Below are 12765 nucleotides of genomic sequence, written 5' to 3'. Positions count from 1 at the left end.
TGTGAACCGGCAGGTTTTGTAGAACCCTGCAGAACAGCACATTGCAAGTAGTTGCTTTTTTCAACTCGTCTCATGGTGAATCTTTGGTCTGAACTGGGCTTAAGACATCCAATGGTACTAATTATGTCGGCATAAATTGTTGGAAAGTGGCCTAAATAACACTAAATTTTGGTAACAACTGGCATTTTCAAAATGGTCCATTTAACTTTCACCTCAAGATATCATAATTAAAAAAGGTTCTACGGATCGAAAGTCTCCCCTAAGTCTAAGAAGGCTTGTTTATGTACGTAAAGCAAAACTAGTTTTACTTGCTGTTTTTTTCCACTCCTTCTCTGTAGTCTATGAGGCTGCAGAAAGGAATGCTAAGGTTTAATTTTATGCCGATATGCATCGTTAAAGAAAAACAGATACAAAAAGATAAGATGGCGTGCAGCATCAAATCAGTAAAGTACAGCCATAAAGTATCTGTTACTGCTTTGGTCATAACTGAGCTGCAAATGTGAGGAGAAGTGATACAACGAGAACGCAACAAGAAAAATCAGGTGCTCATGATGTGCGTTCAAACAATTGAGACCCCCTGCCTCTTCCTCTTTGACTTCACATGTCACGGCCACCACAGGTAACACACACAAATCCAGTGTGGATGCAGAGCAGCATCTCCATGACTACCTTCATTGGTGACAGCCAGCCAGGAAATCACCCGCTCCCTAAAATGGTCACTGGTTAGTGCTGGTTAGCACTCAACCAGATGCTGTCCCAATTAAGGAATCAAGTCTCCCTCCCACGCTGTATTCAGAGTTGTTGAGGGATTAATAAAGTAAATAGCCCTTCCCAACTGTTCTATGATGAATATTTAAAGGTGCATTTTGAGGATGTTTGGTACCAAATCAATCCAAAACACAGACTCAGACTCAACATCTCATTTTAATCAGACTGTTACACCTCCATATTTACAATAATCTGCAGCAACTTGTTCAGATCACATGCTGAATAGCAAACGGCTCAACCAGAGTTAAGATAGTGAAAGCCCTTTCATTCAGATTTTTCTTCTGCTTTTACTGATTGGTTTGTGGTTTGAGGGAACACCAGCAAGCTGTATTGCCCTGAGTCCCACAGCTGAGCAGCATCGCACTGCTGTCGAGGAAAAATCACACAAATCTGCGAATGTTTAAAGTGTTCATTCAGACATTTGCACCTTATATAAGACCTTTGATGCTTCGGCTCTTCAAACTCTGATTGTGTAACTTCAAATAAAAATGTTTTTGTTGTTTTAAGCTCTTTATGAAACTTTACTTTCTGCAGATTTGCATCATTTCGTCCCGACAGCAGCGACAGGAGGAGATCACAGGCCGGCCAGAGGGTTTCCTAACATGAGCAGGAACTCATTGCCCTCGTAAGAAAACATGATAAGCCATCTGTGTTACACAACAGTAGTCAGGATACTAAGACAACAAGTACAGTCAGTAAGTTGCTCTCAGTAGCATCATGAGACAGAAACATCGATCCAGACTGAATCATGCAGGAAAAAATCTGTCCGTGGAGCGTCTTTCACAACAGATCAAGCACAGATCAAACATGTCAACACTTTGCAGGAAATTACATTTCATAGCAGTTACATAACACATACCGTTACATAGAAAACGTTATATAAATAGGACATAGTGGGGGCAGCAGGGTCGGTGGGGGGTTCAATTCCCCTGACAGCAGCTGGTGAGTCTGTTGCACCGGAAAAGTCCTACCGTTAAACTCTGACCCCTAACCTTACTCTGACCTCTGACCCCTGAACCCCTGCAGTGAAATGTGGCATCTCTAGAGAGAAAATGTAAAACAAATAATAGTTTCTCACCACCTTAAAGAAATAGCTGCATTTAAAGTCACAATGAAATAAAATGACTTTTTGAAAAAGTCAGTGACAAATAAATTCTGCTGAGGAAGAGTGTGTGATTGTTTCAGCACACCAGTCACCAGAGGAGAAAGTTGCTATGTTTCTACAAACCACAGATACATTACATTTCTAAGTTTCATATGCACAGTGTTGGGGGATAACTTATTAACAACAGTTACGTAACTAAATTACAAAATAAATGTTACTGTAATCTACTGTAAACAAATTTAAATACAACACCGTCAAGGGTAGGGTGGCTTACAAGGATCTGTGTGGACGGGCACATTTTGATCAGTTCTCTTGTCTAAACTTACACTGCCTCCAGTCTGGCAATAAAATCAACGAGCATTGCTCTGAGCAACTTAAAGAGGTACTTCACTGCTGGAAAGATGGCCTCTTAATAAAACTAGGATGTCTCTGCAGTAGGAAGACGCAAATGATTTTGACATTGGTGCTAAAGAACCAGAGAAAACAGAGAAAAAGAAAGCTTTTGCTCAAGAGGGAGAAAAAACTACAACTACCAGAATGCACTGCGCCGCACCGGGCCAATAAATGCTCCTCCGTGTGAGCAACAAATGCGAACACGTTAGTTTGAAACAAAAGCAGCTGGCTGGAAAAAAATTATCTTGATCTCTGACAGTTAAACAGTGAGCTAAAACATGTTTCTGAAAACATCTCAGGAGAGAAATGGGCAACTTAGTTACAGAATCTTAATTTACATTTAATCAGCGCTGCTAAGTTTTACTATTTGATCTCAGATTTTTCAGCCACCATTTTCACTGTGCAGGAAACAGTGTGGTGCCCACTTCCTGGTCACAAATCCTCGCTATTACAGCTAAAAACGGCTCTAAAATATGTTTCTAAAAACACTGTTGGTGAGAAACAGGCAGTGCAGTAACACAATCTTTATATATGTTCAACCAGCACTGCCTTTTTTTACTGTTTGATCAGATTCTGGTTTGAGTTCGAGGCGGGCGGGTCGGCTCTTGATCTGCTTCTATACTCTGTGTTTGCAAGTAAAGCCTGTAGTTTGAGCAACAGCCCGAGGGCCAGCAAAACTCCGCTGGATGACATAATCTGTGTCATGACGTAAATTACATCATCTGGCAGAGTTTCGCCGGTGGGTGAGGAAGAAGACCTGGGCAGTGGTTAGATGGAGAGAAGCTTAGTACAGTTTATTAACACATACTACCCACACTGTTCTTACACAGAGCTGGTTGAAAATAAGTAGAGCTGTACCGATACAGATACCAGTATCGGAAATGCATCCGATACTGCCTAAAATGCGGTATCAGGTATTGGCGAGAACAACCTATGACCAATCTGATACCACGTAATGCCTCACGTCATTACGCATACGCACGCTACAGGCAAACGAAACGCAAACGGAGTTTAAAAAGCATTCTACTGTAGCTTTGGAAATGTCTTTTTTACCAAATTGTGTGGCTGCACTTTAACCNATCTTGATCTCTGACAGTTAAACAGTGAGCTAAAACATGTTTCTGAAAACATCTCAGGAGAGAAATGGGCAACTTAGTTACAGAATCTTAATTTACATTTAATCAGCGCTGCTAAGTTTTACTATTTGATCTCAGATTTTTCAGCCACCATTTTCACTGTGCAGGAAACAGTGTGGTGCCCACTTCCTGTTCACAAATCCTCGCTATTACAGCTAAAAACGGCTCTAAAATATGTTTCTAAAAACACTGTTGGTGAGAAACAGGCAGTGCAGTAACACAATCTTTATATATGTTCAACCAGCACTGCCTTTTTTTACTGTTTGATCAGATTCTGGTTTGAGTTCGAGGCGGGCGGGTCGGCTCTTGATCTGCTTCTATACTCTGTGTTTGCAAGTAAAGCCTGTAGTTTGAGCAACAGCCCGAAGGCCAGCAAAACTCCGCTGGATGACGTAATCTGTGTCATGACGTAAATTACATCATCTGGCAGAGTTTCGCCGGTGGGCGAGGAGGGAGACCTGGGCAGTGGTTAGATGGAGAGAAGCTTAGTACAGTTCATTGACACATACTACCCACACTGTTCTTACACAGAGCTGGTTGAAAATAAGTAGAGTTGTACCGATACAGATACCAGTATCGGAAATGCATCCGATACTGCCTAAAATGCGGTATCAGGTATTGGCGAGAACAACCTATGACCAATCCGATACCACGTAACGCCTCACGTCATTACACATACGCACGCTACAGGCAAACGAAACGCAAACGGAGTTTAAAAAGCATTTACAGGCAAACGAAACGCAAACGGAGTTTAAAAAGCATTCTACTGTAGCCTTGGAAATGTCTTTTTACCAAATTGTGTGGCTGCACTTTAACCTGTGTCTTGATCTGTGTCAAAACTGGATAATAACAATTTAAAAAAAAGTTTTATGGCATTCATTCTACTATTATGTATTTATTTCTTAATATTTTACAGAGAGTTTTAGGAGTTGAGACATAAAACAGTTCATATCCCATCCATTTTTATTTTACGCGCTGGTATTGGATCGGTACTCGGTATCGGCAGATACCTAAGGTTCAGGGATCGGTATCTGTAAGGAAAAAGTGGTATTAGTACATCTCTAAAAATAAGTGAAGTACCTCTTTAAGTCTGCCATTGCCTGGCTATGACCAGCCGACTACCGTGTTGTAAGACATAATTCCTTTAGTGCGAGAATTTAACTATATTTTCCTTCTGAAATCAGAAAAGGCTCTGACACTACTGCTGTCAACATTAAAATGCTCGATATCAAATCTGACAAAACCTCTACAGGTTGGTAAATGTAACCCCAGTAAGTCACATAATAAAAGTAATCAAATGTAATACGTTACATTACTTTGATGAAGTAGTTAAAATAGTTAAATTACTTATTATATTTTTAACAGGGTAACTATTAATCTGTCATTAAATTTCAAAACTAACCTTCCCGACACTGCACATGTATCGTAAACGTTTCTAACGTGATGCAGTATGTGAGCTGACTCTGTCATCAGGAGGTGGAGGGGATGTCGAGGGAGACAGCATCGCCTCCTAAGCTGCAGACCACTGTTCAAGACCAACAAACAAAACAGATTGTTTTTTCATTGCTGTGTTTCCAGCAGCTTTTCAGGCACCACATGTGGATGCTTTTTATTTCCAGCGGGACAGTGGCACAAAGAGCTGTTGAGACATTGCTGCATTTCCAAATTGGATTGTGCACCCAGAACTGGGTATTTTAGGCCAAAACATGACCTGTGTGGCTAAACTGAACCATATAACCACAGCATTGTTAAAACATAAAATTTGATGTATCCACTTCATAATAACATAGAAATACAACGCATCTGTGTTTTGCAGAAACATACAACATTTTCTCTGGTGACTGGGTTGGCTTCCATGGTCAAGAACGAGCTTTCAATCTTGACTTTTTCAGTGATTCTACAGGGATAGCCCTTGTGACAGTACACATGTATGACAACAAATCCAGATCTTTTAATTTTCCTCATGTCTGTTTATCAAAATCCTGCAAGGAATACATTTAAAATCACATTTCGTACATATTTCATAGACGGTACGACCAAGTATCTGTGGGCACCCTACAGAAAAGCTGAAGGGTTTAACATATTCAGGCCGGCCGGGAAACTGTGTAACAGATAGATGTGATGTATTTCTAAACTCTTGGCACAGAACAAACATAACACCTTAAATCTGCACTATGTATTTGGACCATGTTCAGGAAATGTGTGAAAATAATTCAGTGCAGACAAACCAGACGTGTTCTTCAAGCTCTCAACCCAGTATCTGTTGATAATTACCTTGAAACCAACACAGTAAATGTAATGTATACAGGGATTTATAAGTAGTTTGACCACAATAAATCATGTGAACTCCACTGTAGACTTAATTTTCAGCGAGACCAGTTAAGCAGGCACTACTCCATCATGCTTGAATTAGCTACAGCCTTATTAATGTGGGGTCATATTATCAAGAAGTCTGTTCATCAAGGAAAAAGTAAAACTGCCTCTTAAGCTACGGCTAACCCAGACTTGATAAAGCTCTCGTGCCTAGCTGGTGGTTTCTCCAGCAGGAAATGGAACAGCAGGTTCTTCAGCCTTTTGGCTATTTCTGGCTCGCTGGCAGCAAATGTTTATTAATGTGAGCTTTCTCTGTTGAAGGTATGCTCTGCAGGATTTCCCTAAAAAATATAGTAATCGCTCTCGAGCACCACTTACAGTACGACCCACTCTCAGTGTGTGGCGGTTTATTTATCTGCAGAGTCTCTGACCTGTCTGGATTGTCTTATTTTCTGCATTGAGGACGTTCATGGGCACGAGGGCAAGGTATCATTTTTAGGATATCAGAACACTTACAGTGAGAGCATGGGCTTGTGGTATAGCCATACTTTTAAACGTTCTGTGGCATCTCACCAAACCACACTATATGAGGAGTTAGAGCTTTATGCTGGGCAAATTGTTTGCATCACATGGCTAACATTACCTAACAGTCACGTGGTTCCAGTGTCAGTGTGAGTTTTTTTGGAACTGTTTAACAACTCAGTGTTGGACGTTCGCTGTTGTTGCTGCTGTGCTAGCTCATGCTAAGCGGGCAGACGTTGTACTGACCACTGACTCCAGAGCCGCTCTGGAGACGACAATCCAGGATCAGACGCCCAGCGCAAAAAGGACTGAATGCAGGTATCGTTTGACCGAAGACATTTCGATACTACTAGGTTATTTCTGTAAAGGTATTAAGTAGCCATACGCAGCCCTACTGGGCACAGCACACAGGTGAGATCAGGACTTTATAAAAACCAGGTGCCAGACCGTCAGCAGCAGGCACTGAAGAGGAAGCTATGACACAGCACTGCAATAACACAAATACAGTGAGGCAAAATGCCAAGCGGACAGAACTAGTTTCAGACTGAGAATAAATCCCGGGTTAGCTTTTACTTTTACAGACAGTAACCAATAGTTCTGGCCTAGTATACCTTTTAATAAACCAATAAATAAAGCACACAGTAAATTACAACACCAGAGTGGAGCAACTGTTTGGTTTTCGGTTCAGTTTTCAAATTTACTGGAAGTTTCTGCATGCAGCTGTCATGGGAAATATACATTTCTATCGCATAATGTTTTTTAGATGGTAAAAAAATTATATTGTGGTCAACTGCTGTGTTTTGCCTGTTATACCAGTATATGCTTTGCATTGAAATTTACAATCACTGGATGTAAAAGAGCCCAAAATGACAGAACGTCTTTAAACGTATGTGGTCTCTGGTGTCCATTTACTTTTAGCTAGAGTGTGTTATTGAGTCTTCTTTCTGAACGATCGTCTCGTTAAGTTTGTTTGTTTGTTTTCTTGTCCTTTTCGACCACAACTACGTCAAATTCAGGAGCAAGACGCTCTGAAAAACACATTTCATTGTGACTTTAACTCCAAACTCCACATTTTAAACCTTCCTGCAGGTTATAAAGAAACTTCTCATCATTACAAAAAGACAGGTTTAATCTCGAGTGCAGCACATCAGACCTCTTGGCTGTGACAAATAAATTATCTTATAAAACATAAACACTTCATCCACAGTATCATCTCTAACCCTTGAGGTCTACTTTGTACATCAGGGGCCCCCAAAGGGCCCAGTTAGCCGCTGTTCAAATATTTAAACTCTGAAGTGTATTTACATGAAGTCACACGCGGTCACTGGCTGTCAGAAAAAGTGCTCTGACCCTCTTACACTGTGAGGTCGGGCTCGTGATGCACGGCGATAACACTTCTCTCCACTTCACACTGATCTGAACAGCGATCAGCTGCCGGAGGGTTGAAACACAGATATGAGCAATAAAGTAACAGACTACAGTGAAGTTAGTCTTTGCATGGAGGCAGACAGCAGATTCATTATCAACACTCGACATGTCAGGAGGTGATTATCTTAAGACGCTACGTGGCTTGTGATTTAAGAGTCGTGTACGGCTGAGAACAAAAGGCAAACAGCCCGGAGGCTTAACAAAGAACTTGCTGATAAACCTGAGGAGGAAACACAGAATACAACCCTCCAAATAAATATGATTTATTGTCTCTGACGAGGATACGCCGCCGTCTGCTGGCAGGAAAACGTCCCGGGTCAGCGGCCATCTTAGAAAGTAAAGCTAATTCTTAAATCAACTATTTCATGTGAAACCCGAGACTGTGTAAACATACTTGGAGCTTCCCACTAACACCCAGCTAAAACACACACAAGCTCAGAAAGAAACCTCAATCTTCTCTCTGAGAAATGAGCTTAACGTCCATCTGATACACATTTTCCACTCTCACACAGGCTGATTATCAGATGGATGATTTTTCAGACGCTCATTAGCATCTGAAGTTCCCTAAGGGAAACAGATCAGCAGTCTGTTTCAAGTGTTAACAATTTTTTTTTTTGCATCACCTAATTCTACCCTGAAAGAACCAAGATAATTTGCAGATTGTTCAGTCAGGCTTGAAAAGATCTAAATTATTTTTTGCATTTCGGTGGATCACACAACACAAGTCGCACTGTGCTTTCCTTTTTTTTGCATCTGGGTTCTGAGTTGTGGAGTCAGTGCAGGCAGGAGTGTTTATTAAATCCTCTGAAGTGACACATGAATCTTATTCCGACAGTCCGCTTCCGTCATCAGGATCAAACTTCTCAACTCCGTGTCGTCAGCTTGTGATAAAGAGCAGCATCACACTGAGGAGCATTCAAGAAAGCTTCACAGCCTCCGTAAAATCAGCCTTTGAGACAACCAACAGGCATCTGCACGGGCACCTCTCTGGGCTCTGTGCAGGTCCTCGCCACATCTCACTGTGGGACCAAAAAGACCTGTGTCATGCTGCGCAGCACAACCACAGAGGGCCGATGCCTCCAAAGTGACCGAACCGAATCCGTCGTCGTCAGGGCTCATACTTGGCATCGAGGGTCTGGTCGCGGGACAACAGGAGCTGGAGCCTTCTTCGCGTCCACGCAGCTGAGGCAGGCAGGAAACAGCGGGCTGAAGAGGCGGCCGAGGCCCTTCCGGAAGACGCTGTTGGAGAGGCTGTAGATGACACAGTTACAGAAGCTGTTGCTAATTGCCAACCATGTCGTGAGGAAGGAAGCCACCTTGTGGTGATACAGCCCAGCGCTCTCCAGGAGGAAGTAGAGGATGTACGGCATCCACAGCATGTAGAAGACGCTGGTGATGCGGAACAGCACCATGGCGTAGCGTTTGTCCGTGCAGCCGTCGCAGCGATCCCCACGCTCGCCTTTATCACCCTCCGTTTGCGAGCTGAAGCGGGCATGGCGCTGGGTGATCTCCCTCGTGTGCTGTCGGCAGATCCGAAATATACTCCCGTAGGTGAAGCAGACGGTGAGCGCCGCTGGTGCATAAAGCAGCGCCACGATGAAGGTGCTGAACCCCGGGTTGGTTTTCCACGAGTCTGCGCACCATTGAAATATGTCCCCATGGTAACCTGGCTTCCCCCAGCCGAAAAAGGATGGCAGGAAGATCAAAGCAGAGTAAACCCAGATAAGAACGATGCACACCCTCAGCCGGCACGGTGTCACCAGCGTGGCATATGACAGAGGGCGTGTGATGGCAATGTAGCGGTCCACGCTGATGCACGCCAGTGACGCCATAGAGACGCTCTTCAGCACAGAGACCATGTAGCCAAACGCCTTGCAGGTGAGCTCCTCATTCAGGCCACGGAGGTAGTGGAGGAGGGACAGCGAGGGCACCAGGCAGCTGACGCCTACCAGCAGGTCGGCGTAGGCCATGGTCTGGATGAAGTGGCTGGTGGTGTGGTGGTGCAGCAGTGGGGCGCAGTGGAAGACGAAGATCACCACCAGGTTGCCGGCAATGATGAGCACGGTGAGGAAGAGGATGACGACCACCTCCAGCACGCAGGTGTCCAGGCTGCGGGAGTAACCCACGGCGCCCAGCAGGCAGAACGGGGGAGAGCCGCTTTGGTTCGCATTGGAGGAAGAGTTCATGTTTAGACTGGAGGAGGGAGGGAGCAGGAGGGGGCGGTTTCAGCTCAATGCGGCCGTCATCCTGTCGCCCGAGTCTCTGTTTTAATCCTGAAGTTGCTCGTCCTGTCTTCTACTCCCAAAACAAAGAGCGCTCCGGTTCTTCTTAAATCAGCATCTTTTCTCCCTCAGCAGGCGGCGAGCCCGTCCTTAAAGTAGCAGTAATCCATCGGTGTGTGCAGAACGCAGCTTGCTGCTGCTGCTGGGTGTGAAATACGTGCATGTGTGCGACCTCGAGGAGCACAAAAAAATCTCCACCACAGAACAAGAGATGCCAGTCTGATGCTGCAGTGCACACCGTCCTCCCCTCGCAGCTGTTTATCATACCCCCCCCTCTACTGCAAATCCTGAGGTAAGCACTCTGCGCCGGCACACAGCCACCGAAAAATCCAGGCATCCACTTCTCGGCTCTTTGTGACGGAAAAAGGAGGGAAAAACAATGGAGGAATTCCCAGCAGCTCCAATGTTAACACTCCTCCACACTGACAGTGACGGCTGTCTCAGCAAACAAAAGCAAGACAGTCCAAACAAGCAGCATCGGATCTGGAAGTGGCAGCCTCGTCCATGGTCCACTGACAGGGGATGAACACACACACTTCAGCACACACACGCAGCGTCTCAAGCAGGAAGAGTCCTGGAGACAGGCGCAGGAGCGCTGGCAGGCGAACATCCAAAAGTGATGGATAATGTCACTGGGATCTCTTCTCCGTGGAGCTTCTACTGAGGCTCAGAGGCAGCCGGCTGACTTCCAGTGTGTGTGTGAGAGAGTGTGTGTGTGTGTGTTAGAGAGTGTGTGTGCATGAATGTGTGTGTATGAGAGAGACAGAGAGCGCAAGACCAGGGAGGCAGGCAGTAAACTGCCTCTCCTCTCTGCTGTGGTGGCAGTAGTGATGATGCAGCGCTGCCACTGCTGCTTCCCTCTCCTCCCCCTGCTCACTCACTCTCTCTCTCTCTCTCTCTCTCCCTCACACACACACACACACACACACACACATACATACATACACACACGCATACACACACTGGTGTTCCCTCCCCTCCTCGCCCCCTCGTCCTGCCTTTCCCCCCTTTTTTCTTTCACACACTCATTGTGACTCCCTTTCCTCCCTCCTCCATCTCCTTCACTCCTCACCCTCAGCTCCTCTGTCACCGTGTTTCCACCGTACAACACCACTACTGCAGGAAAACCAGTTTGGGTGAAGGACAATATCCCAGTAAGGGTGGATTTGTTTGGTTTACTGGTGGTTGCATAACACCGTTTTAACAGCATTTCAGTAGCGTACTTTAACGTGAACCAGGTCCGAACTGCACAATGAGATTTGATCACAGCTGAGGAAACATTTCATGATATAATCTACACGTCTACAGCAAGTACGCTTTTGAGGAAAACTTTTTGCTGAGCAAATTACGTTTTGTAATAACATTAATAAGGGAATGTTGCGAATTAATGATCCTGGCAAGTTGCAAAAATATTCCCTGTCAGCGTATTTCACTAGTATTCCACCAAAACAGATAATCTTGCAATACACTATCCACCAGTAGTGACTACAGAATTATTTCTTTATTATCAGCTTCATTTTAAAATAACATTTAACCAAAACCTCAGAATTCCATCTCTGCTTTTTGCAGATGATGTGATTCTGTTTGCTTCATCACTCTGTGACCTCCAGCATGACCTGGGGCAGTTTGAGTGTGAAGCAGTTGGGATGAGAGTCAGCACCTCCGAGTCTGAGGTCATGGTTCTCTGCCAGAAAATGGTGGATTGTCCCCTCTGTGTTGGGAAAGAGTTACTGCCCCAAGCGAAGGAGTTCAAGTATCTCGGGGTCTTGTTCACAAGTGAGGGTAGAATGGAGCGTGACATGGATCGGCAGTTTGGTGCAGCATCTGAGAACTGAGCCAGAAGGCAGAGCTTTCCATTTACTGGTCCATCTACGTCCCAACCCTCACCTATGGTCATGAGCTCTGGGTAGTGACTGAAAGAATGAGGTCACTGATACAAGCAGCTGAAATGAGTTTCCTCCATGGGGTGTCTGGGCTCAGCCTTAGAGGTAGGGGGAGGAGCTCGGACATTTGGAGGGAGCTCGGAGTAGAGCCGCTGCTCCTTCATGTCTAAAAGGGTCAGTTGAGGTGGTTCAACATCTGATCAGGATCCTCCTGGGCGCCTCCTGTTAGAAGTGTTTCAGGCATGTCTAACTGGTAGGAGGCCCCGGGGCAGACCCAGAACACACTGGAGGGATTACATATCTCATCTGGTCTGGGAACGCCTTGGGGTCCTCCAGGAGGAGCTGGAAAGCGTTGCTGGGGAGAGGGACGTCTGGAGTACTTTGCTCAGCCTGCTTCCCCTGCAACCCTGCGTCAGATAAGCGGCTGAAAATGGATGCACGGATGGATGGATTTAACCAAAATCAGGATCTTTTCTTAACCTTCACCAAATTGCAGGAGTGTGGACAGGAACCAGAGAGTCACTTTGTATGTCCTCCATCCACCCCGACCACCAACTACCAAATCTGTGCTTACCAGGACCACCTCAAGGAGCTTTATGTCTTTGTGTCTTCTGTCTGTAAAATGAAGTCTGGCACAATTTGGTAAAGACAGTTTACCTGATACCAAACTTTTGTAAACTGTCATTCTTTGACTTTTTTGTAGTGTAGCTGCATTTTAAACAGGGCCGTAACGGTACATGTATTTGTGTCAAACCGTTCGGTACGCGACTTTCGGTTCGGCACGACCCTGTACCGAATTATTGGGCGCAGGATATTATTTTATTTTATTTTGTTTTATTTTAATTCCGTTTTTGTGAGCCGAACCATTTAAAATATCTAGTTCCCCGACGGACATAATTGAGTGACGGACCGAGTCCCGTAAATCTCCGCTTTCA

The 12765-nt window shown here is 44.7% G+C and overlaps 1 protein-coding gene across 1 annotated transcript; it reads right to left on the bottom strand.

The window, feature by feature from the left end:
* Positions 1 to 4143: 4143 nt before the first annotated feature.
* LOC126393844 (probable G-protein coupled receptor 21) lies at positions 4144 to 10742 on the bottom strand. Its single transcript, XM_050050228.1, has one exon. It carries the CDS (start codon positions 9849 to 9851, stop codon positions 8781 to 8783), a length of 1071 nt encoding a protein of 356 aa, XP_049906185.1. The 5' UTR covers positions 9852 to 10742; the 3' UTR covers positions 4144 to 8780.
* Positions 10743 to 12765: the final 2023 nt, after the last annotated feature.

Source organism: Epinephelus moara, chromosome 8 (genome assembly GCF_006386435.1).
Source record: "Epinephelus moara isolate mb chromosome 8, YSFRI_EMoa_1.0, whole genome shotgun sequence".
NCBI lineage: Eukaryota > Metazoa > Chordata > Actinopteri > Perciformes > Serranidae > Epinephelus > Epinephelus moara.
This window is presented reverse-complemented; position numbering and strand designations above follow the sequence as displayed.

Bases quoted from the DNA above. Each gene is read 5' to 3' on its own strand.
- LOC126393844 (XM_050050228.1), bottom strand. From the start codon at position 9,851: ATGAACTCTTCCTCCAATGCGAACCAAAGCGGCTCTCCCCCGTTCTGC.